Genomic DNA, 22,475 nt, shown 5'->3' with positions numbered 1-22,475 from the left:
TACATATTATACATATATTCAACGATATATAACAATAGATTTTAATTTACAGAGTAAATGGGCATTAGACAATTGACATCCGTTTTCATCAGTATAATATTTAATATCTGTTCTGTTTCTCATCACCTGCAGCAGACAAATATTATTATTATTATATTACATGATTACTATTATTATTATTATTATTATTATTATTATTATTATTACAACAACCTTAACCTCTTTACCTAGTATCAATTTTTTATCAGGGTGAATACTTAAAAAGAAAAAATAGAACATAATATTATGTATAAAACAACGATTTTATTTTATTGTGCTACACAGTACCAATTATTAATTTTTAAACAATATTAATAATTACAATATAATTATTATTATTATACCTGTTTTGCAATATTCGAGCATATTATATAAACCACAACACCAGACAAAGTGTTAAATATAATTATTGTAATGATATAATTTTATACATTAAGTACCATAGTCCATACAAATATATTTATATACTCGTATATATATATATTGTAAGAGCAATACTTTTCGTCAATGTTTTCTTTCCCCCTCCTGAAACTTGTTAAAAGAAATTACTGGTTTTCGACCACTAACAATTTTTTTACCTGATTGGTTATGGTTTACCTGCTATAGCTAAATTGTATATTACCTAAGTAGTTGTTTTGGTGTATCATTTTAATTATTCACTGTTATGTTAATTTTTTACACACACGTACGTACAACAAAACATAGATTTTACTTACCGAATAATGTTGAATACGAATATTATATTGTTACTGTTTAGTACCTATATATAACATAAGAATACATTTTATTTTTATTTTACAGTTAACAAAAAATCCGAATAGTCAAAATATCATGTTTGGGGTATTTATATTATACACAACACAAATAAGTACAATCATAATTTTTATGTGAATCGTCTGTATGTACCTTTTTTTTTCTTCAACAAAATATTAATCCATCTACCTCAATAGCAATTGATTCTGCAATAATTAACGATTTCGTTTAAGTTACAAATTAATTATTAAAAATGATTAATAATAATAATAAAAAAAAATCATAATATTGTGTTATTATTATACATAAACATTGTAGCCATTATATATATGTATGACAAAATTGTAAAATTAATTAAGACATAAAATATAATAATGTTTAATTGCTATAATTTAAATAATTTAGGCGTACATATAATATTATATATATATATAAAAAAAAATAATAAGAAAACCAAAACCAACAAAAATAATATATATTTTTAAATAATTATAACTATGTTTTTATTAGTCAAAATTATTGGATGTGTTGACGAATTTTTCAATGTGCAATGTGTATTTCATAAAAATTATGTACAATTCGAAAATGAATATACTGTGTTATAATATGTAAGCATATATATGTACGATATTGTTTTTCATTTATTTGCGCACCATTGCCGGTGAACCGTTTTCGCACTGATACAAGTGTCTACAGTTTGACCCACTCCTGCCGTTCCTCTCAGCCGTTTCCAAACGTTTCTTGAACTCTTCGGGGATTTGATCGTTTCCAACGACTTGGGCGATGGTTCTGTTGAAAAAAATCCAATGACGAAAATAAAATTCATCAGATACATGTCTTCGACAGAATGACACTTGTGATGTAATGAAAACGCGTAGTGTTCAGACTTTATCTAATTATATTATAAGTGTGATCCTAAATACTAATGATGGTAAGAATTATGAGGAGCCTAAATCGATTTTCGTACCAACACGTTTATACCCAATTGACTAGTTTCGTTTTTTATATTATTAATATAGACGTACCATATGCGAGTAGAACGATTGGGTTCATATGCGTGCTTAGACGCTGTCGGCAGGGTTGTCAAAAATAATAGTTAAGGATTGCATATGTACAGGTACTTAAGTTCTGCTCCAAAAACTATTTGGGAGTCATAACATTACTAATCACTATTAATTATACAATCAACCACATAAGATTTTACTGCAGCCTGCAATGTCACATAAAATAAAATAAGGTTCATTATAATAGGTAGAAGCACTATAACAGGAGGGGCCAGCAATAAGAGAGTCACGAGTCACACAATATAATGAAAACAATATGAAGATCAACAAAAGTAAATTGATACCTATAATTATATGAGTAAAAATGTTAAGATGCTAGCCTTGGTTTGGCCACCCCTGCACTATATAGTGTTTATGCGTAAGTCAGTAGTTTAGTCACACTTTCATTCCTATGTGGTCCGTAAGGAATAAGATGTATGTATATTGTTATAATTTATAACTGGTTTATTTTTGTTCGAATCGAATTAGGTACTTGATTTTTTTTTAAATATTAACAGTTAACATCGTATTATTCCTAATATATATTATGTGTATAATCTTTATACTTCTTAAAACAAACACAATAATGTCGACAGAGTATTTACCTCTCCCTACACTATCTGCCACCCGTGCACATGCTTTGAGTAGGTGGAAGTCTTTTTGGTAAGACACTGTGAATATAAGAGGTATGCATATTATTATAATCGACATCATTACGTTGTTTTTCTAGGAAGATTCTGTACAATTCAAAAATGACTTTTCCTAAATTAAAAATTCAATGGCCAATTTCCAATCGAGATAAGCTACACATGGATTGCGAGAAGTGTTTGTTTTTTTTCAGTTTAAATATTTCAAAAGACAAAATTAAAACACGATACACCGTTACATACATTACTCCGCTGTTGTGTATTAGTATTAAAAATATTTTGTACCTAGTAATACAAATGTACGAGGCCTAAATCTCGTAAAAAGATTAATGGATTTTTTTAAGACAGCTAGAATCAGACTAAAACATAGAATAATGTATAGGAAAATCCGTACACATGTAAACATCAACGCGCTCTGTCCGTACACTCGAAACCGCCCGGTACAATGTGTTTTGTCACATTACACCGATGCAAGTCGAAAATGATTTTTAAAGAAAAAAATGTTTTGATATAGAATACTATGGACAGTAAGCTTACAGCGACACTAATAGCAGGGTATAGTTATAAATAATAAATAAGTATTTTAATTTATACATTATACTTGAATTCCGTTCCAACAACTATTCAGAGGAGCTAAAATTATTTCAACCACTACTATAATACCGTAATAGTCGCATAATAGTCAATAGTAGTCTTTACTTTAATTACATTCCCATTGTCATAGTCCGTACGGAATGCCAAGAATATTTTAAGTTGGTATATTATTTTAATTTATATAACTGGTATATTTTTTTGTTGGGCCGAATTACATAACTAATATTCTACGTATCGCCAATTAACACCTAATATCTACAATACACATAGTCTTGTACTCCTTAAAATTGTTAAAAATAATTCTTAAAAATTAAAAAAAAAACAAAAATTAAAGAGTAGTCAACTATATTACACAAGATACTCGAACTACCCCGTGCGTACGCTTACGAGTAGATAGATACGAGAGGGGGTATACGGAGCTTGGAGGAGATGGAAATCTTTTTGGTTATACTGTAGCTAGATAGAGGCATGTATAATATATTTTCCGTCATGGCGTTGTTTCCCCCTAAAGATGTTGGAAATTATACGAGAATATTAACACATTACATATTAACATAACAAGTTTTCGACAAAATCAGTCCTGTTGTTTTGTTGAAATTCAAAAATAAATAACTTTAGTTACTTTACATTTTCACAAAATATTTATATTATCTTGAGTCTTGACAAATTGACAATATGCAATTTTTAAATTTTTTCTTTTTGTCTAGCTATTTATGTAAATTTGAAATGTTCAATTTTTTTTTATTATTAATACAGAGTAGTTGATTACTTTTTTTATAATTTAAAAATTTTGAAACTTAATACAAAGTTCCTCAATATGTTGTTCAGTGATTTATAGTAATTATAAAATATCTAAAATATATAGTTACAATTTTTTTAAGTATTTCAAATTTCAACTTTGATATCTTTGTATATTCAAGATTTCGAACTTTTTTGCTATTTTGTATTAATTCAAAAAAATAACAATTTTAAAGCTAAAACAATTCAATTTTAATTTAAATTATTATTCATTATAATTAATGACATTTTCACTGGCTTTTTTACTGTTTTTACTTACTCACGCCGATTTAAGGTATGTGTTTTACAAGTTAATAACAATAAACAATGGTATATTATATAAGATGATCCTGCCCATAACAAATTAAATTCCTGCGGATTTCTCAATGACCTCAACTCTGTTAAATACAAACAGCACAGATTTTTTACGCGGGTTGTCCTAGACTGTTTTATACTGGTCTAAAATTATATTAAACAAAAAAATTGTTTTCTTTTCTGTTAGACTGCAACCATCAGCATCAATAAGTGATAAAAAAATGGTAGTTTTTCGTCAGACAACCATGAACCAATCCCTGGGTGAGTCCTTCTTTAAGATAAAATGGCTTTGAGGTGCATATCCTCAGGTATATGATTCCCAATGTACTGAATTTAAAAACTATGAATGTGATAAAATTTTTGGTGGATTGCCTACACATACCACACACGCACACAACATTGTCTCGTATTAACATAGGTAGATAATATTAAAATAATAATTATAATAATAATATGTTATGCAATATTTATCAAAAAATTAGGTCAATATAATATGAACCATAATATTTATAGAAACATAAATTACTAATTATCTGTTGTAACATAAATAAATTATAAAGTATCCATTCCACTCGTCACCACTCAGAATTGTTTTTTGCACCCAATGATTTATCATCGAATTCAAATTTAAGATAACCATGAGAGTGGTCAGTGTCCAGTGACCTACTAAATTATGAGGTACACTCTCTAACCTCAGTAGTTACAGGAGAGCAATGTCCCCAGTTATAACATGCCTTATTTTTTTTGGACGGGTATTAATTAAAAAAAACTAAAAGTCAGAAATACGAAAATAATTTTTAAGATACCGCTGAAACGACTGTCACTTCTGTATATACTTAAATAGCCGGCTGGACGCTGGTGTATGGCGATAACGTATACTACCTAAACATTTTCACTTACTTAATCAAAGATGAAATACTGTAATAATACGAATGAACTGTAAAACACAGTTTAATGAACCTCTTCATGGTATGTGTAAGATAAACATTTGGAAACTTACGTGGTCAACAATCGTTTGTCTGTTTCTGACCCGCCTGGTCCATTCCGAGACATTACTTCACAGATGGACCTCTCGACGCAAGTGTACTTTTGATGGTAAATGCTCTCCACCATGTTGCACACCAAACACGTTTGTTGATCTACCCCACGTTGTTCCTTCCCTGCGTTGAACTATATGTCAAAAAACAAATTAATTTAATACCGTAACTGATATTATTGATATAATGTGCAGTAGGTATCCCTCAACAAATATACAAATATACCACCGCGGAATCGTACATATTATTTTTTGATTTTTGTTATTTTTACCATCAACATGGTCGATACTTGTTTTGTCACCTATGGGTATATCCCCTACTTTTAATTGTTAAAAAATTATTTGCAAAACACTCGAGTGTACACTAATTTTGATGAGTCCATCCTTTTTTGTGATTTTGAATGTAACAGCATATACCCACAAAATATCAACGACCAATGAAAAGCGAAGGATGACTCCCACTCTTTTCTCGAAATTATGCGTATCACAAAGTTGTGATCATACCTATTTATTTAGTCATGATCTAATTCATTGAACCGTGGGACTGTAAAGTGTATGTGTCTATAGCTCGAGACACTCAAGCAGACCACGGTGTCTTGGACATGGGTTGACCCTGCTCCTTCATGGAACCATGTATACATGTGAATTTTATGATATGAGAACTTCAAAAAAATATCAGAATATATAATATAATATTGTATTTATGCGTCAATAGTTCTTCATTTAGCTTTGAATCAAAATTTGTAAAATTTTCATAAAATATTGTGTAAAATAATATACAGAGGTCCCTCAAGGATTTACCCATTAGGATATCTCCTGATATAATAAATATATCATAAATCTGTTTTTTTTATTAGACTCACCGAGCCAAGGACAACATACATTTTGATAATTAATTAAATTAAATTTTTTGGTAAAAAAGTTAAAAAAATGTATTTTTAATTTTTTTATTTTTGAAACAATTGAAGATATCCATTTTGTAGAGTTTATTTTTCTGAAAATTTTGACCTTTCAACATTTAATTTTCATTAATTTCATGATTTTTAACTATTTTTTTAGTTAATTAGTAAAACGGCAAAAAACCGGTTTTTATCCGGGTGGCTAGTCCCCCTCTACGGCTTATAGATATATCTTCAAGAGACACTCTGTCTATTATGATATCAGTACAATCATCTCATCTATAGTAAAAGCACAACTTTTCAATTTGAATCATCCGCAATAGCCCCGCCCACATGTGAGCAACCTGCTTAACATGTAATGTGGGTGAAGACGAAAAAAGTTAAAGATGTATAACGCAGTCATACTGAATCAATGCGAAACAATTAATATGATTAATTGAAACATAATTGATAACGTCAAACGTATATGAATACGTGATTCACTAAAGAAATCGAGCCTGCATTCTACAACTTTCTTAATATATTGAATACGTTATAATATTTCCACGTTAAACGGCTGAATACGAGATGGTTCTGTTTTCTTGAACAACGTGTTGATTGTAGATGCAGGACGTAGGTATCCAATATTACATTTTTGATCGACACTAACAATAAATATTATGCATGCTTGTTTTTACTGAAATTAATTTAAATATTAATATTCGTGGCTCTTACTCTTCACACATTCGGGTTCAGGAGAAAACGATCGATGTCGAACGTCGGAGGTGAAACTCGTTAATCTCGTGGAATATAGCAAAGGTATATCAGATAGACAACTATAAGTCGTCAAAGAAACACAAAAACAGATTTTGGAAAAGGTTTTGTGCTATGTACAATTGTGTTTTATAAAATATAACCTGCGAGTGCAAATTTGAATGTTATCGTGCATTGTTACTTGTTTTTATGTAGAAATTATTTCGATGTGTTATTCTTTCAAGAATTCAAGGGGTCTTTATATTAGAGTGCAATGTTGTTATATTATAGTATAGTGATTGTACCACGTTTACAGTTGATCACTGCAGACGGAAAAAAATTATTCAAAAACCTGTTGATATTTTTCACAATAGACACTGGAGGTTTTAAAGCCTTCAATTTATCATGTATGGAACTATTATTAGTTATTACCTATACATATATATGGTTAATTAAATCGTAAATACTGCGCACTAATCGGTCGGATAGATAAAATCCAAATAGGCACTCCTCTAGGCTCCGACAACACCGTCGAATCGTGCGCAGATCGTACGAGATCTACCGGATAGGAACGCCATAAATCATTTTGTTTTTTTCGGAAACCACAAATAGAAAAAAATAGGTCATCTACACGCCGGTCTAATAAACGTCGTTTGTACGCTGTGCCCCGCGAGGCGGAATGGTAATATTTTTCATAACGGAATCGTTAACACGTGAATTCCCATTGTCGTATCTCGTATCTACCTACCTACACATATATTATACAGAGTGATTAAAATATTATATAGTTTTACGTAAGATGCACATTTTTCAGACAATTTTAAAATACTTTATTGTGCATATAGTATGAATCAGAGTTGTCATGTTTAAAATATTTTGTTTTGAAATACAGTTTCAAATAACTAAATTAAACAAAATATATTATACGGTTTTATAAGCTTGGATAACATAAAAAACAGTTAAATTAAATTTTAAAAAATTATAAGCACTTGGAAGTTAAATCTTATGAAGACCTGAAAGTTTTTTTTAAAATAAATGTTAATATTATTTGATTAAAATTTTGAATTTTTACTTTGTAAATTTGTAATCAATATTATTTTGATAACAATCGAGTAATTAATAATATTATTTATACATAATATATATTATCTATAATGTATTTGTTTTAAAAAAATTTCTTATACTCATCTAAAATCAAACAATCTTATTCCTGACACAACAGATTAAATATTGTACATTGTAGATTTGTATAGGTCAGTTCTGAGATCACTAATAATTGTAACTAAATGTTTTTTTAGTTTTTACTCATAAATATTAAATATGTTAATACTAAATGGTAACTCTACACTAGCCTTCACCCTATATGTGTCGTCTTGTAAACATTATTGATTATCTAACCAGCAATGTGAAAATAAAAGTATATAAATATTAATAACATTGTATTCAATAAAATAATAACTATCTCAGTTTACCCTGTTAAAAATGTCTTAAGTCAGTGTAGGTATTATCGAATTTTCACTGTTTTTTACTTGATTTTTAAGTAGGTTTATATATTTATAACTTATATCAATTTATTCATTAAAATGACCACCATTAATTTAAATTTTAAACACTTGGTTATAGAGGTAAAATATTTATCTAGTGATTGTTATACGAAAATAACGAGTATTGGGCTAATTTAGCTATAAATAATATTACATAATATGTTACTTAAACATTTAACATTTCTTTGAAAATAAAAAAAAATATATGTATGGATAAGATTTTTTAAATAGTATTTCTTTAACTATTCTGGACAGAATAAATGTATAATACATTTTATTTATTTATTTATTTATTTATTTATTTATTTATTTATTTATTTATTTATTTATTTATTTACTTATTTATTTATTTATTTTTATTCAAGAATAGAAAGCCTCTATAAAGTGGTCATTGGCTTGTTTTACATTATGTGGCACTTAGATAATTTAAATTAGACTATACAATCCAATTTCTTTCATAAGTAAAATTATTTTATTTATTTATAAATTTATAAATTTATAAAAATTATAAATAATAAACTGTGGGATAGATAATTGTTATTGATATATGAAGATTGACGATAAAGTACTGTCTAATGCATAATACAACTTAAAAATATGGGGGTTGACACGAGAAATCATGTAATCAAAGACTTAAAAACAAAATTTTTAGTTTGAAAAAAATAATATTTTTAAATATTTAAAATCATACATTGGGGGAGGGGGTAACCACACAACTGCACAGTAGGAGTCGAGTGTACCTCATCGTTGAGTACCTAAGTCACTGTGTGTTAAATTTAAATTCAATGATAAATAATTGCATACGAAAAACGATTTTAAGTGAAGACTATGGTAAGGCTATATATTATTACTAAGTATATTATTTTATGATATATTTATACTGCAATTACAATAATTTATTTCGTTATTTGTAAAACAGTAAGGTAAATTAATTTTCGCAGAACAAATCTTGTTTATTTAATTATTAAAAAAGTTTAAATTTATATCATATTATATTACTGTTATTACATTTTGAGTCAAACCCGATTTGCCGTTAAATGGACAATAACATAAAATAAATTCCAATGTTTTGAAAACTTCATTGTGTTTAATGTTTGTAGAGTATACTAATATTAACATAAAAGTTTCAAATCTCCTCGAAGAAAAATATTTTTTAATTATAACAAAATAACTAAAATCGGAAATCTTTGTTTAAATATCTAATTTCATCCAAATTCGAACCTAAGATATTTATAAAAATAAATTGCTTATATATTTTTGGGTTTTTTTATTTCTGTATGAAGTTATGAGAAACCTTGTATTAAATTATCTAGCTTTTGACCAAGCAAAAATATTTTATTAATAATTATTTTTAAAAAGGTCAAATGTCTATAAACAGCTGAAAAATAGTTTACATTTTATCATATGAAAAAATGCTTGTATAAACATTTGATGAAAATTGCAGCTATTTACTTGTATTCAATATTCATATTGAATTACAACAATATAAGAAAATCAATTTTGTAGAAAACTGGTTTTGTATATAGATTCCAGTTTTTTCCAATTTTTTGTTTTATGTTTTAGTTATTCCTAATTAATAATTATTAAGAATAGTAAGGAGAGTTTTTAATTTTGACCTCCCAAAAGCTCCAACTTCACTTTTCTACCAAATAAAATATTGAAGTTGAAAATCTAAGAATTTTTCTACTATATAAATCGTGTATACATCCACAAAAAACAAGCATTATTGTAAAATTATACAATCGTGGCGCCGCTCAGGATTAAAAAAAACAGATATTGACCGTGAAAATAATAACAACTAATCACTCTGTATATTACAGGTCACGAGTGTAAAAATACCTATAAACACGATGCGTAAAGAATGCATGACTCATTATAATTTATATTATTAAATGCAATAGGCGATGGACGCAGCTCATAGATATTTCAGTATAAATAGATATATTTAGAAATAGTATCGAGATATATTATTTACATATACGTTTATAGATACAGTGTATTTGAATGTTTGGAAACACTAAAAACACTTTTATGAGATTCGGACTTTACCTACTTTTACTACTTGATTACATGCAACGATTTAAGATCAATAATTTTATATTGTAATGTCGCAAATGATTATAAAAATGTATATTATATTAACATACTGTCAAGTGTTACCATTTTATATTGTTACCATTTATATGAGTTGAGGTTTGATATTTTTTTTAGGCGCACCGTGTACACGCACTCACGCCCACACATTCAATATGACTAATAACATACTACGTCTCTGAGACTTCAATAACCGCTGGATAATAATATTGTATACTTGACCGGTAAACGGAATTTGTTCGTATAAAGGTCAAGAATTATACTGTATTATGTGTCTGGCTATGGTATTCATGACGTCGCTATTTGGGCGACTGTAAGTGTTAATAGTAATAATAATATGCTAATGTATAATGACGTTCAATGGAATATCATTTTTGATGATGTCTTATATAAGTACGTCGTAATCCGACGAATACATTAAAAATTATAAATATAGACGCCACTGAAATTAGTTGTCGTCTATCGTGAGAGTGCGTGACTGGTGACGATAAAAAAATATATACACATGCATAATAGGTATAAATTATATATTATAAAATGTAATTCGTTCAGTGGCCGGTTGGATTTTTGCTTACCTACCAACGAATTCACGATTGTAGTAGTAAAGCTAACCTTCTCAGTGTAGTATAGATACAATTATTTTAATATCGACGTCAACCGATTCGATTTCTATTCCATAATCAATAGTTTTTGAATTTATAGCTATTAGATTTTTTACGCAATAGTGAATTTCTTATATTACACATTTCGCATACTTTATTATAATTTATAATAATATAATTGCCCGTCTCAACAAATAAAATCGAATCAGTTTCTTTTCGCAAATTTAGGAACTTTTATGGCTTTATTTACAAACATTTTTAACTTTATTTACTATAATACATTTTACTATAATGTATTTTACTATAATGTATTTTACTAAAATGTATTTTACTATAATGTATTTGACTACAATGTATTTTTCCATAATAAAACAATTGTTTAAATACATACTCGCAAATTAGAACAAGTCTCTATTATTACATTTAATTAATTGTTTTCTACGCATTGACTACTAATACCCTAGGGGTACTATTAAACTAGGGTTCTTTTTAAATCAAAATTTGGAAGATTTTCCTTGGAACTGTTGTCTTAGGAGCTCTTATATTATATGAATGCCCTCGATTGTCTTGTTGGTATTCGAAAAATGGAATCGTATGCAAATCTGGTTGTGATAAAGGAACTATACTGTTCGTTGGTCGTTTCCGGCGATTTAAGAAGGCTGTTTTCTCCTACAAACACGATAAAACTGTCAGGAGGCTTTAAATGTGTGGGTATTTACTGTCGAGTACAGGACAGACTCGATATGATATGGCTCTAATAAATTCCACTCAAATGTCGCTACCGATAGGTCAGCGTTATCTTAGATTATTAGATTCTCCGTTATTTAGGTTTATCATTACCAATAATAAGTACAACCATGGCGTGTGGAGTGCATCCCTAGGGTATGTTTACCTTTTCCAAAAGCAATTTGATCGTTTCCGGGGCAATTCCTCCGTCGCCGTCGTTCGCGTGTCTCCGGCGGCGACGGCGGCCTATGTGGCCCAACTGCAACAGCAAAGGGGTTTTGACGAGGGCCGACAGCACTCCGAGCAGTGCGATTCCGGCCAAAGGCCACAACAAAGGCTGTACGTTCAACTCTCCGGAGTGATGGACCTCTCCACCGCCGTGTTGATGATGCTGTAGATGTGGATTGGCATGCTGATGATAAATCACCTCTGGTGGTGGCCCGTTGCTCTGCAGGTGGTGACTAGCCTGATCGTAAGGGCTGAAGTACTCGGGTCGTTCGTCGTAGTAGTAGTCCTTGGGTGGGCCATATGAGTTTTCCACCGGATAACCGCCAGCCGGACCACCACTGTAATCTGTTTAAGCAATGCATCTCAACGTCAGTACAAGGCGTATACTAGTGTGTAGTAGTTTTGAACAAGGCTGCTAAAAAAAAAATGCCTTAAGCGAAATCTGAGCTCTCTTCGGCAGTCTAAATACGAACCTTCCCCAAGTGTACATAACAACATTGATCTTAACATACAGAGTGGTCTCTGGTTCAATAAGCGTGCCCGCTAGGAGCTCCTTTTATGCATTTATTAAAAGTCTTATTTTTAAAATGTTGAAGTATAGTTGACTATATTTTAAAATGCTTGGATTTTATAATACTATTTAAGGTCTTGTGGCAAACTTATTTTTCAAATGACAATCACCCTTTCAATGTAAATACTAAATTGCTAACCACAGAATTTTTTTGAAAATCGTTATACATCTAAATCCTTAATTAAATTCGAATCAGTAGGTACCTACTTGGCTGCTTATGAACTAAGTATAAAGCCATAATAATGTTTGATTATGGTTTTACATAACACATAATATAGATGTAAATATTAAAATATGTAATATTCAGTTTAGAATCTATACTTATTGTTTAGACAATTTGTACAGACATAAAATTCTAATATATTAATATTTATTACTATAATTTTAAAATCATCATATTATATAACCTTCATTTCGTTAAACCTATTATCATGGATTATTATCCTTAATAGGTAGGTACTTAAAATTTAATAATTCAAAAACTACTCTTTTAAATTTGAATTTATGTTCCTACATGAACATTTTGTAAAAAATAATCAGCTTAGAAGAATAAATTTTTTTATCGATACAGGAGGACAATCCTTAAATGACATAAAAAAAACCTAGATATTTGAAAAATGGTATTCCAAAAATCAGAATTTAAATAATCGTGTTATTGAAGGAAAAAATAGGGTTAAGCGTAGTTGGTGAATCACCTTGTAGATATGTGTCATAACATATCGTACGGGGGTAAAACGAGATTAAGAGACTTGGCAGACGTGGTAATTAAAACGAAATAGGTTTTTTAGGAAGTCTAGTCGCTTGTAAATATATGACCGCACCTCCGCAGCCTCGAGGGAGTGTCTGCTAAGTTTTTTTTATTTTTTTTTATTATTATTACTATGGTACAATCGGGTCCATAGGTTATTTATACTAATGTTATTAATTATACATATACCCGTCGTCGTTTACTATTTTATGCATATTATGCATGGGTAGGTATATAATATAAATACGAGTATGTGCGGCGGTTTGACATGTTCGGTACACACGCACACACATAAGGGGTATTTTAATCGAGTCGATGCTAAATTTATGGTGATTAAACCGGTTAAACGTGCTTTGCGGTTTTCTAATATTTTACACACACACACACACACACACACACACATCGTACATATAGTTATTGTCACAGATCATTGCGAAATTACAGTAATTAGGAGGTAACACTACTCACTAGATTAAAATTAATAAACTCTGTTGAAAATATTTTTTTTTCTAAAACCCCTACCATTTCATAACAATATTAATAAGTATATTATAAAACCATTTCTAAGTTTTAGATAACAGTATGTTAGTATTATAATTAATTGGTGTTATCGGCGCTACTTTCTATAAACCGATCGAAAATCGCGAACTGGTTTTAAAATGGTTTTATTCTACAACCATGCACTATACCGGATGCACGCGTGATATTATATAATAATGACCTATTATCAATAATAAAATAAACCGTAGCTGTATGATACGATAGTCGACGGTTTTAAATACCCGACACTACTTGCCTTTTCCTGATACACGGTTGTCCGAACCTGAACCCGTAACCCGGTAACCGTCCACCTGGTTGACTCGGGTCTGACTGGTTTCCAAGCCGTCGATACTGTTCCGGAGATTCGTGGTCGACGAACCGTTTGTTGTGGATTTGGCCACGACGGCGCCCGCGAACGAGCCGTAAAGTCCGCAATGTCCAAAGACCCAGACACAGAGCAACGTGGCTGGTCGGACCATTTTGCGTACAGGCAAGGATTAAAGGACTCTTCTCGACGATGAGAGGATGCTGCGAGTAGTACAGTAGACACGGCAGTGTGACAGACTACGACGAACGCAGGACAAGTCGAAAAATCACGTGTGCATGATGCATCGTCCGCCGTTTCAATTCGGTAACTTTTCTTACGAACATATTGTTCGAAGTGTCGCCAAATTTCGCAACGTCGGCCGACGGAAATTACTATCAAATCTCATTGTTTTCAACGCAATTGTATTTAATAACAATAAATAATAACTTTATATCGTATGGTGGTATTTAAATAGCGTCCACTTTCCCCAATTACAGCTTTTTTTCATATTTTTTTAGTTGACGACGACATGACATAAATTTAATACGGATATGTAATCGTATCATTATACGCATAGATTTTGTCTCAACTGTCAAAACATTTATCTTATAATAATATAATGTCGTTACGGTCTCGCCGTCGCGTTTACATCATCATTACAATACATTACACATTATATAGCGCAATCAAATTATTATTGTTATTCTCTTCTGTTTCAAAAATTATTTTTCGAATTTCACACCGTTCAAGACATAATGTACATCATGGACGGAATGTATGCATGCTGTACATGACGATCCGTGAAATAAAATCGCAGTCAACGGTGCTGATGGATATTGATTGCGGTTCAATTATTACTGTAAATACATTACATTTTTACATGCAGGGCCGTTCATGGGATTTGCAAGGTCCATATTAAAAATAATTGTGAAACATTACAAGTCCAACACAAAATGTATATTTACAAGTGTCTTTAAAATATTCACTTTTCACTGTTCATGTACATTGATCACAAGCTAACGAACTTGAAAAGTATTGTTCTTCTTTCGGTAGAAGCAAAACAAATAGTGAAATCATTAATTTTCACCAAAAAAGTTATAGCAACCAGTATATTATAGACAATATCATATCTACAAATATCAAATCAAGGCCATGACCAGTGCATGGAACAAAAAAAGCTTTAGGGTTTCTGAAAGTATTAATATACCAGTGTATTTTACTACCATCATATTCCCCCCACTATCATATTCCCGACCGTGACAGTTGATTATTTATTACATGATATTAATTATATCACTACTTTATTTCTAATTAATTCCAAAGTTATTTCTCTGTAAAACATACAATTTTAAATGCTATAAAATAATATTTTTTCTGTAATAAATTTTAGATTCTGGGGGTCTATTTTTGAATGTCATATTAGTACAGTAAAATATCATGTTTTAGTTCAACTATTAAAGCAAGAGCAAAAAACCGTATTTTTGAACGGTGGCACACTAAAACTTTTTTATTAGTGCACTAAAACTTTAGACAAACTTATTAGAGTGGGTATCTATGATCTATCACACTAATCGTGTTTTAGCTTATATAAATAAATATAATTGTATTATTTTTTGTGTAAAAACAATACAAACATATTAGTAGGTTCCCAGGTACTTTAAGCGAAACCATTTATTTGTGAAATCGTGGCCATATTATTATATTAACATATTATATATTTTTATAATAATTACTAAATAAACACTTTAATAATATGGAACACTTGGTTAACTTAAATTACCTCCAAGCTGTAAACATTTTGGAAACTGTCGAAGAAGGGCAAGATGTAGTCCGATTTCATATAGCAGAGGATCCTTTTGTTGGTTTCTTAAATGGAAAATGTACAATAATATATATTGTTATTTTAATTTTATTAATAATCAATTAAAATTAATTACCTACATTAATAGATAAGATACGGATAAATAATATTATATTTTTTATTGTAGGTTTGACTGAAAGAGCATTTGTTAAAAAATTCAGGTTAACCTAACCACTCGTAAATGTATTAATCGACGAATTGCGTCCCTATCTCGAACCACCAGCTAGGAAATCTGCAATAAGTATCGAGCGTAAGGTAAATTAATACCTATATATTTGTCATTTATAATATAATACCTATAATCTATATGTATATATGGGTACATTAGGTACAGTGTAATCTTATCCTAAATATGATGATACGTATAATATAATATATTGTAATATTGTATATATTATAATAATATATAATATAATGAAATTCAACGTATGTTACCCCCACCCTCCAATCTGTGGTCTGTAGGTTATGTTTGTTAAAATTCAAAATCGTATAATTAATAAAAGATCGAATGCACGATTTTATGTTATATAACCCTAATCTCCTTGAACCCTTAGGTTTATGTTTAGCATTACATTTTATCGTTTGTTTAAAATTGAAAGACTAAAAAATAGATACCTCTAAAATATTATATAATCATAGCCTAATTATTTATAAGTTACCAATAATTATAAATTGCAACGATTTAGGTATTAACAGCTCTACGATTTTTTGCGAGTGGTTCATACCAACAGGATATTGGGAAAAATCGGGCTTCATCGTTAAGTCAACCTTCGGTAAGTAAATGCATTACCGAAGTTTGTAATGCATTGAATATGCCTAATATTTTTAATAAATATGTAAGTTTCCCATCAACATTGAACGAATTAAATCATACCAGACAGGAGTAAGTATTTCAACAATTTTATTTTCATTCACATGTATTATCTATAGGTAAATAACAGTATAAAATATCTACTTTGTTTTCTAAAACACAAAATTAAAAAGGTTAAGCAATGGATGTATTGATTTTAAATCGATGTTTATTTTCTTTTTTGGTTTGGGTCCATCATCTCCTTTTTTAGCAGTAAAAATGCTTCGATTTCTATTCCGCATCTTAAAGTGAATCTAGTTGGTACGTCGAGAGGTCAAAAGTTCAAAATTCTCAGTAGTTTTTAAAAACTATTTTACATTGGGAAAAACAAAAAAATAATTAAGGAAAAACAGGAATTTTCAGAAGAACCTAATTTATTTTAAATTATTATTGATGAGTACTTGAAATTGAGTAATTTATTGCCAAAAGCATTGCATTTTAAAATGTCATTGTGTGTATAATAAAATATAACAATAAAGTATTTACTTAAATATAAATGCTATAAAAACAATAATATCAAAACAATATACTTAGTTATATAGGCCAACATACTGTCTTCGACCAGAATCGTTCTTCGTATACTATACTATTACAATGATTTTATATCATTGAATTAAAATTTTAATTCATCCACACCCACATGACGACTAATGTGCAGCAAAGTGATACACACTTTCACATCTTTTTTAGTGTGTCATAATATAACGCTTTAAGACTTTTGTGTATTTTAAAGTTCCTTGTAATATTTATACTAATTGTCACTCAAGCAATAAGAACGAAAGAGTTACGAGATAAATGCATCCTTCTATGTTACTGAAAGTAGATAAACTTGAAATTAACTGCTAATTGTAACACTTCTTCAAATGTATTGAATGTTTCATCAACTAATTTATTAACTATCTTATATAAATGGGTAAGTATTATATAATTTTTTGGTATTACACCATTAAATACAATGAGGTAAATAAATATCATTTGATAAAAACAAAAAAATATTTTCCTAAGTAAACATGAGAAACTGTTTATAGGTAATACGGATTACGGGCTACATAAAACTCATAATCCACGTGTCTATTCTTTATAAAAAATTATGAATTACTTAGGTATCTATATTATATTATAATAATTAATATGGCTAGAACACATCACATGTTATACATAGATAATGCAATTTTTGTTTTCGCCTCGAACCAAATTTTTTCTTCGAAACCCAGAATGTAAGTTTGTTATCATAAGTATTTTGGAAGTTGTCTAGATAGATTTGTACAAATAACTTTAGATATTAGAAGACATTTTACAATTATTCAAATGAGAATAAACACTAGATATCGTGTTTCACCTACATTGAGAAAATTAATTTTTAATTCTTAAGCAATAAGTACTGCTCAGTACCAACTCAAAGTAGAAAGTGAAAAGAAGAAATTAAAAATGAAAACACTGAAACCAAATATACCCATGAAGATTGCTAGAGTGCATTAAATTTTGTCACTTATAAGTTCTGATAAAACGGTTCTTCAATAATGTATGTTATATTGCCTATATGCATATATTTAAAGGGGTTTTAATAAACATTTATTTTGCAAATATAATTTAAGATTTAAGATGGATAAATAATAATTATTTTTATTGAGATTATAATTTATACTAATAAATAACAATTATATAACAGTTATATTAAAACAAACTATTCAATTATTTTTTAAGTATCTATCATGTACGAGTATATTATGGGCTTACCTAATTTCAAATTAGTTAATAACAATAAAACCACATTAGTTATAATATTTCTTTTTGTATCATCCACCATTAGTAAATTACTATACTATGTCCTTCATATTATCTACAAACTAAAATAATATCAGTAATGCAATGTTTATTAACCGGTTGAAAATTGGATGCCACCTGAGGTTAATCTTAATAGTCTTATTTGAGACAAATACATAGGATTATAGAATGTAGAATAGTATAATCATATAATATTTTTTTTACAAACACATTTTTGAAAAAAAACCCACACCTCCACATGAAAAACCACTGACCCCAAAAAGTAACCTCGTAATTAAATGGCTTCAAATGTAGCAGCTTATAAAATCGTAGTTACTATATACGCACCACATGGGGAGTATTTTCGTATATGATGCACTTGTCTACCGGGTAATTGAATTTAACGATTTAATTCAACGTTCCTCATAAGTTGTTTTTAAAGCAGTTAATAAATATTGGAAATAATTTCTTACCATTCTTCCTTATAAGCATTTGAAGTTCTATGAAGAAATTTGTCGAAATCATGTATGTAGATTAGCAAATTATTATTGTGTAGAGACCTAAAGCTTAGAAATTTATCTAATACTATATATATATACCTGTTTACTCATACGTTTAATCGCGTCATTTCAGCTTTTTTTAGGTGTGCAAGATTTCAATAAATTTCACCTATCTATGTACATTATTTTCCTCTTAATTTTTTCCTTAGTTTATAGGACCACATCAACATAAATAGTAAAATTTAAGCTAAAAGATAGTAAATAATTGATGACTTTACCTGTGAACATCAATAAGTAAAATAAGAAAATTAAAAAAAAAGCTTGAGGAAGCTATATTATATAGTCATAAGTTGAAAATAACCAAATTGTATTGTATTATAATTATTATATAAATAAAAGGTTTTGTATGTCAATCATATAAAAAAACATTAAAATTAAAATTATATGAAAAATTATTTAGCTTCCCCCCTCTACCTCTTTAAAAAATAAAAATTAAATCCTGGCAATGAGCTTGGTTTGGAGTGTGTCTTGATTATGGATAGTTGTTATACACAACATACCTATTGTGAATTTGGAAATGTATAACATTTTACATGATAACAAATACAATTTAGATGTAACGTAACCTAACAACTGAAAATCATAATAATTTGAGGTTGGAAGCAATCTTTTTAAAAACTTAAATTTTATCTAGCCGTGATATCACTTCTCAATCACTAAAATTGCTAAAACTGCAGCATACAACTTTTGAAGTTTCTGTATCTCCTCAAAAATATTTTTTACGAAAGAAAACAGATCACATAATTTTTTATGTAAAACCAATACATAGTATCTCGTTTCACCTAACGAGTTTAAGATAATTATAAAATAATTACAGATTTAGCTCTTATTTAAATTGTCCTAATATTTTATGCATTTTATGTGTTATGTAATATAATATAAACGGTGATAAATAATCGAATCGGCACATAAAATTATGTCTGTATTTTTATCGGTGACAAAAAAATTACTTGTGTAACTTAAATAAGCAAATAAAAAAATATATAAAACTGTCGTATAAAAAAGGTTATCAAAAACATAACAATAAAAAATATTTTTTTTTATTGAAGATGAGTTACATATTACAATTTTAACTACGTTGCGTTGTTTTCAGTACCTTTAAACCGGTCTCAAGACGAAGGCTTTATTGTATTTTATTACCAATCCTCTTTTAGCGTCATATAGTCATGATACAATGTCATAATGATACTATAAACATATTATTATATTAAATGTAAATATTAAGTTTTTTTACCTACATATGTGTTTATATTTAATACACCTAACCTTAAACCTATAATATTATATAATGAAATAATCCGGATTAAATAAGCGTTAAATAAAATGGCATGTTTATGTATTGGAAAAATGGGGCGATCAATACGTTCGTATCTATGTTATTATCGAGTATTTAGGCTATATATAGACGACCGCAATGTCCATTTAATAACGTAACTGCTAATAATGACTGGGATAGGGTTGGTACTTAGATAGGTAACATGGTGTAGGTACACATACACGTCGTTAAAATGTATGTAATAGACAATTATAGATATACCTCAAAGTCCAGCTATTATAGTGTGTATTATTATTAAAATCGTTCAAAACATGTATTAATAAATTATTCAAGTAATAATTCAGTTTTGTTCGATACTCGCAGTGACTGAAAAAAATGATTGACGTTCTCGGTATAATCATATTATACAATATAATAGTATAAATTATAAATGTACACATTTGTTTACTTATACATTTGATATAATTGTACAATACATGGTTCGTATTATTATTTATTTAATTGGACAATATGTCCAACAAAAAATTGGCTACACAATTTTCTTTAGACGTCATTCAATAGAATACCAATAATTGATTATAAATGCATGACCCCTTTTTTATACGAGGACACGAGGTCTACAGTACGCTGCTTAGTAATATAGGTAGAGCTATTATAATAGAATACACAAATCACACACAAATTTCCCAGTATTTGAAGTTTTTTTCAGTTGTATACTCGCATGCACGTTATAGTATTCGTTTATAATATATTATCATAGAACGATATCCTAACCTATATATAATACTATAACAGTATAGGGTGGTTCAGAGCGGTAACCAATAATTTATAATGTGGGAGTTCATACATTGTGATTTGTGTTAAAATTAAATGTTAAAACTCAATAACTCATAATCTCGGAGGGAAGTAACTATTGAATCTATACAAATAAAATAACCCAAAGAAGTTACATTGACTGCTTGCATGCTGCTTTAATAAATTGTTTTAATAATCGTTTAACGAACAGTTTGTGAGGACACACTATATTACGTACGTATACTATTTATATAATGTCACCGTGTCGGACTCGGACAGTGTCGTTGGAATTTTTATATCGCTTATTCGCATGTATAATATCGTCAGCTCAATACTTGAATGGGCGAGCGACATCGACGGTGCAATAATATATTTAATAATTTATCGTCGGAACTCGTTGACATCTTGCTTAAATAGAAAAACTATTTATTAATTCATTTGTCCGTCTTCTAATTAAAATGTGATATAGGCGTACATCTAATTTAATCATCATTAATATACTTATAATCTGTAAGTCAACCACTTGAATATTTTAAGCAAATAAAGGAAAGAAAAATAGTAAGCCACAAATAATTACAAGTACCTAGAAAATACTTTTTTTTTATTTATTATAATGTATACTATAAAGATACTATTTGAAAGGCACTTCAAATAATAACGTAAATAAACATAGACCTTTTTTTAAATTTAAACTTCGTGTTACAATAAGTTTCAACAATTTAGTGACACGAAGTACAAGATATAAATAAGAAAGAAAATAAAATATCTGATTAGATTAAAAAGCTTATAGGGTTGAAAAAGGATAAAATGTACAATATAATATTTTTTTGTTGGTTTGAAAAGATATTTTTGGTATTATCGATAGGAATATTGGAAGAGAAACATAGAACTTAAAAAGTAAAATTATCATTATATACTAGTATAATATTATAGAAACATGCAAAATATTAAATGTAAATCAAACACATTAATTACAAAATATTTACTTAAGGCGCCATATGTACCTAATATGTGCCTACGTATAAATGCGTTAGTTTTTAATTTATTTGACTAATCAATCAATCTCGGAGCTGAAATGTATGAAATGCTGTCTAGTTTGTAATTTTTCAGTTTTACTGTATCTGCAGTTTTGGGTAAATTACTGTACATTTTTTTTTAAGATAAACATTATTAT

At 28.9% G+C, this 22,475-nt stretch overlaps 1 protein-coding gene across 1 annotated transcript; it reads right to left on the bottom strand.

The window, feature by feature from the left end:
• Positions 1-1,219: 1,219 nt before the first annotated feature.
• Positions 1,220-14,683, bottom strand: LOC111029911. The gene is made up of 4 exons (XM_022309158.1): positions 14,145-14,683; positions 11,968-12,374; positions 5,169-5,338; positions 1,220-1,581 (listed from the first exon to the last, which is right to left on the bottom strand). Exons 1-4 carry the CDS (start codon positions 14,365-14,367, stop codon positions 1,434-1,436), a joined length of 948 nt encoding a protein of 315 aa, XP_022164850.1. The 5' UTR covers positions 14,368-14,683; the 3' UTR covers positions 1,220-1,433.
• Between the last annotated feature and the right edge of the window lie 7,792 nt (positions 14,684-22,475).

Source organism: Myzus persicae, unplaced genomic scaffold, assembly GCF_001856785.1.
Source record: "Myzus persicae strain clone G006 unplaced genomic scaffold, MPER_G0061.0, whole genome shotgun sequence".
NCBI lineage: Eukaryota > Metazoa > Arthropoda > Insecta > Hemiptera > Aphididae > Myzus > Myzus persicae.
The sequence above is the reverse complement of the archived record's forward strand: the minus strand, read 5'-3'. Positions and strand labels throughout refer to the sequence as shown.

Bases quoted from the DNA above. Each gene is read 5' to 3' on its own strand.
- LOC111029911 (XM_022309158.1), bottom strand. From the start codon at position 14,367: ATGGTCCGACCAGCCACGTTGCTCTGTGTCTGGGTCTTTGGACATTGC. The intron at 12,375-14,144 runs GCAAGTAGTGTC...TTGCTTAAACAG, and splicing joins CAACCGTGTATCAGGAAAAG to ATTACAGTGGTGGTCCGGCT. The intron at 1,582-5,168 runs GTAAGTTTCCAA...TTTTTTCAACAG, and splicing joins GACAAACGATTGTTGACCAC to AACCATCGCCCAAGTCGTTG.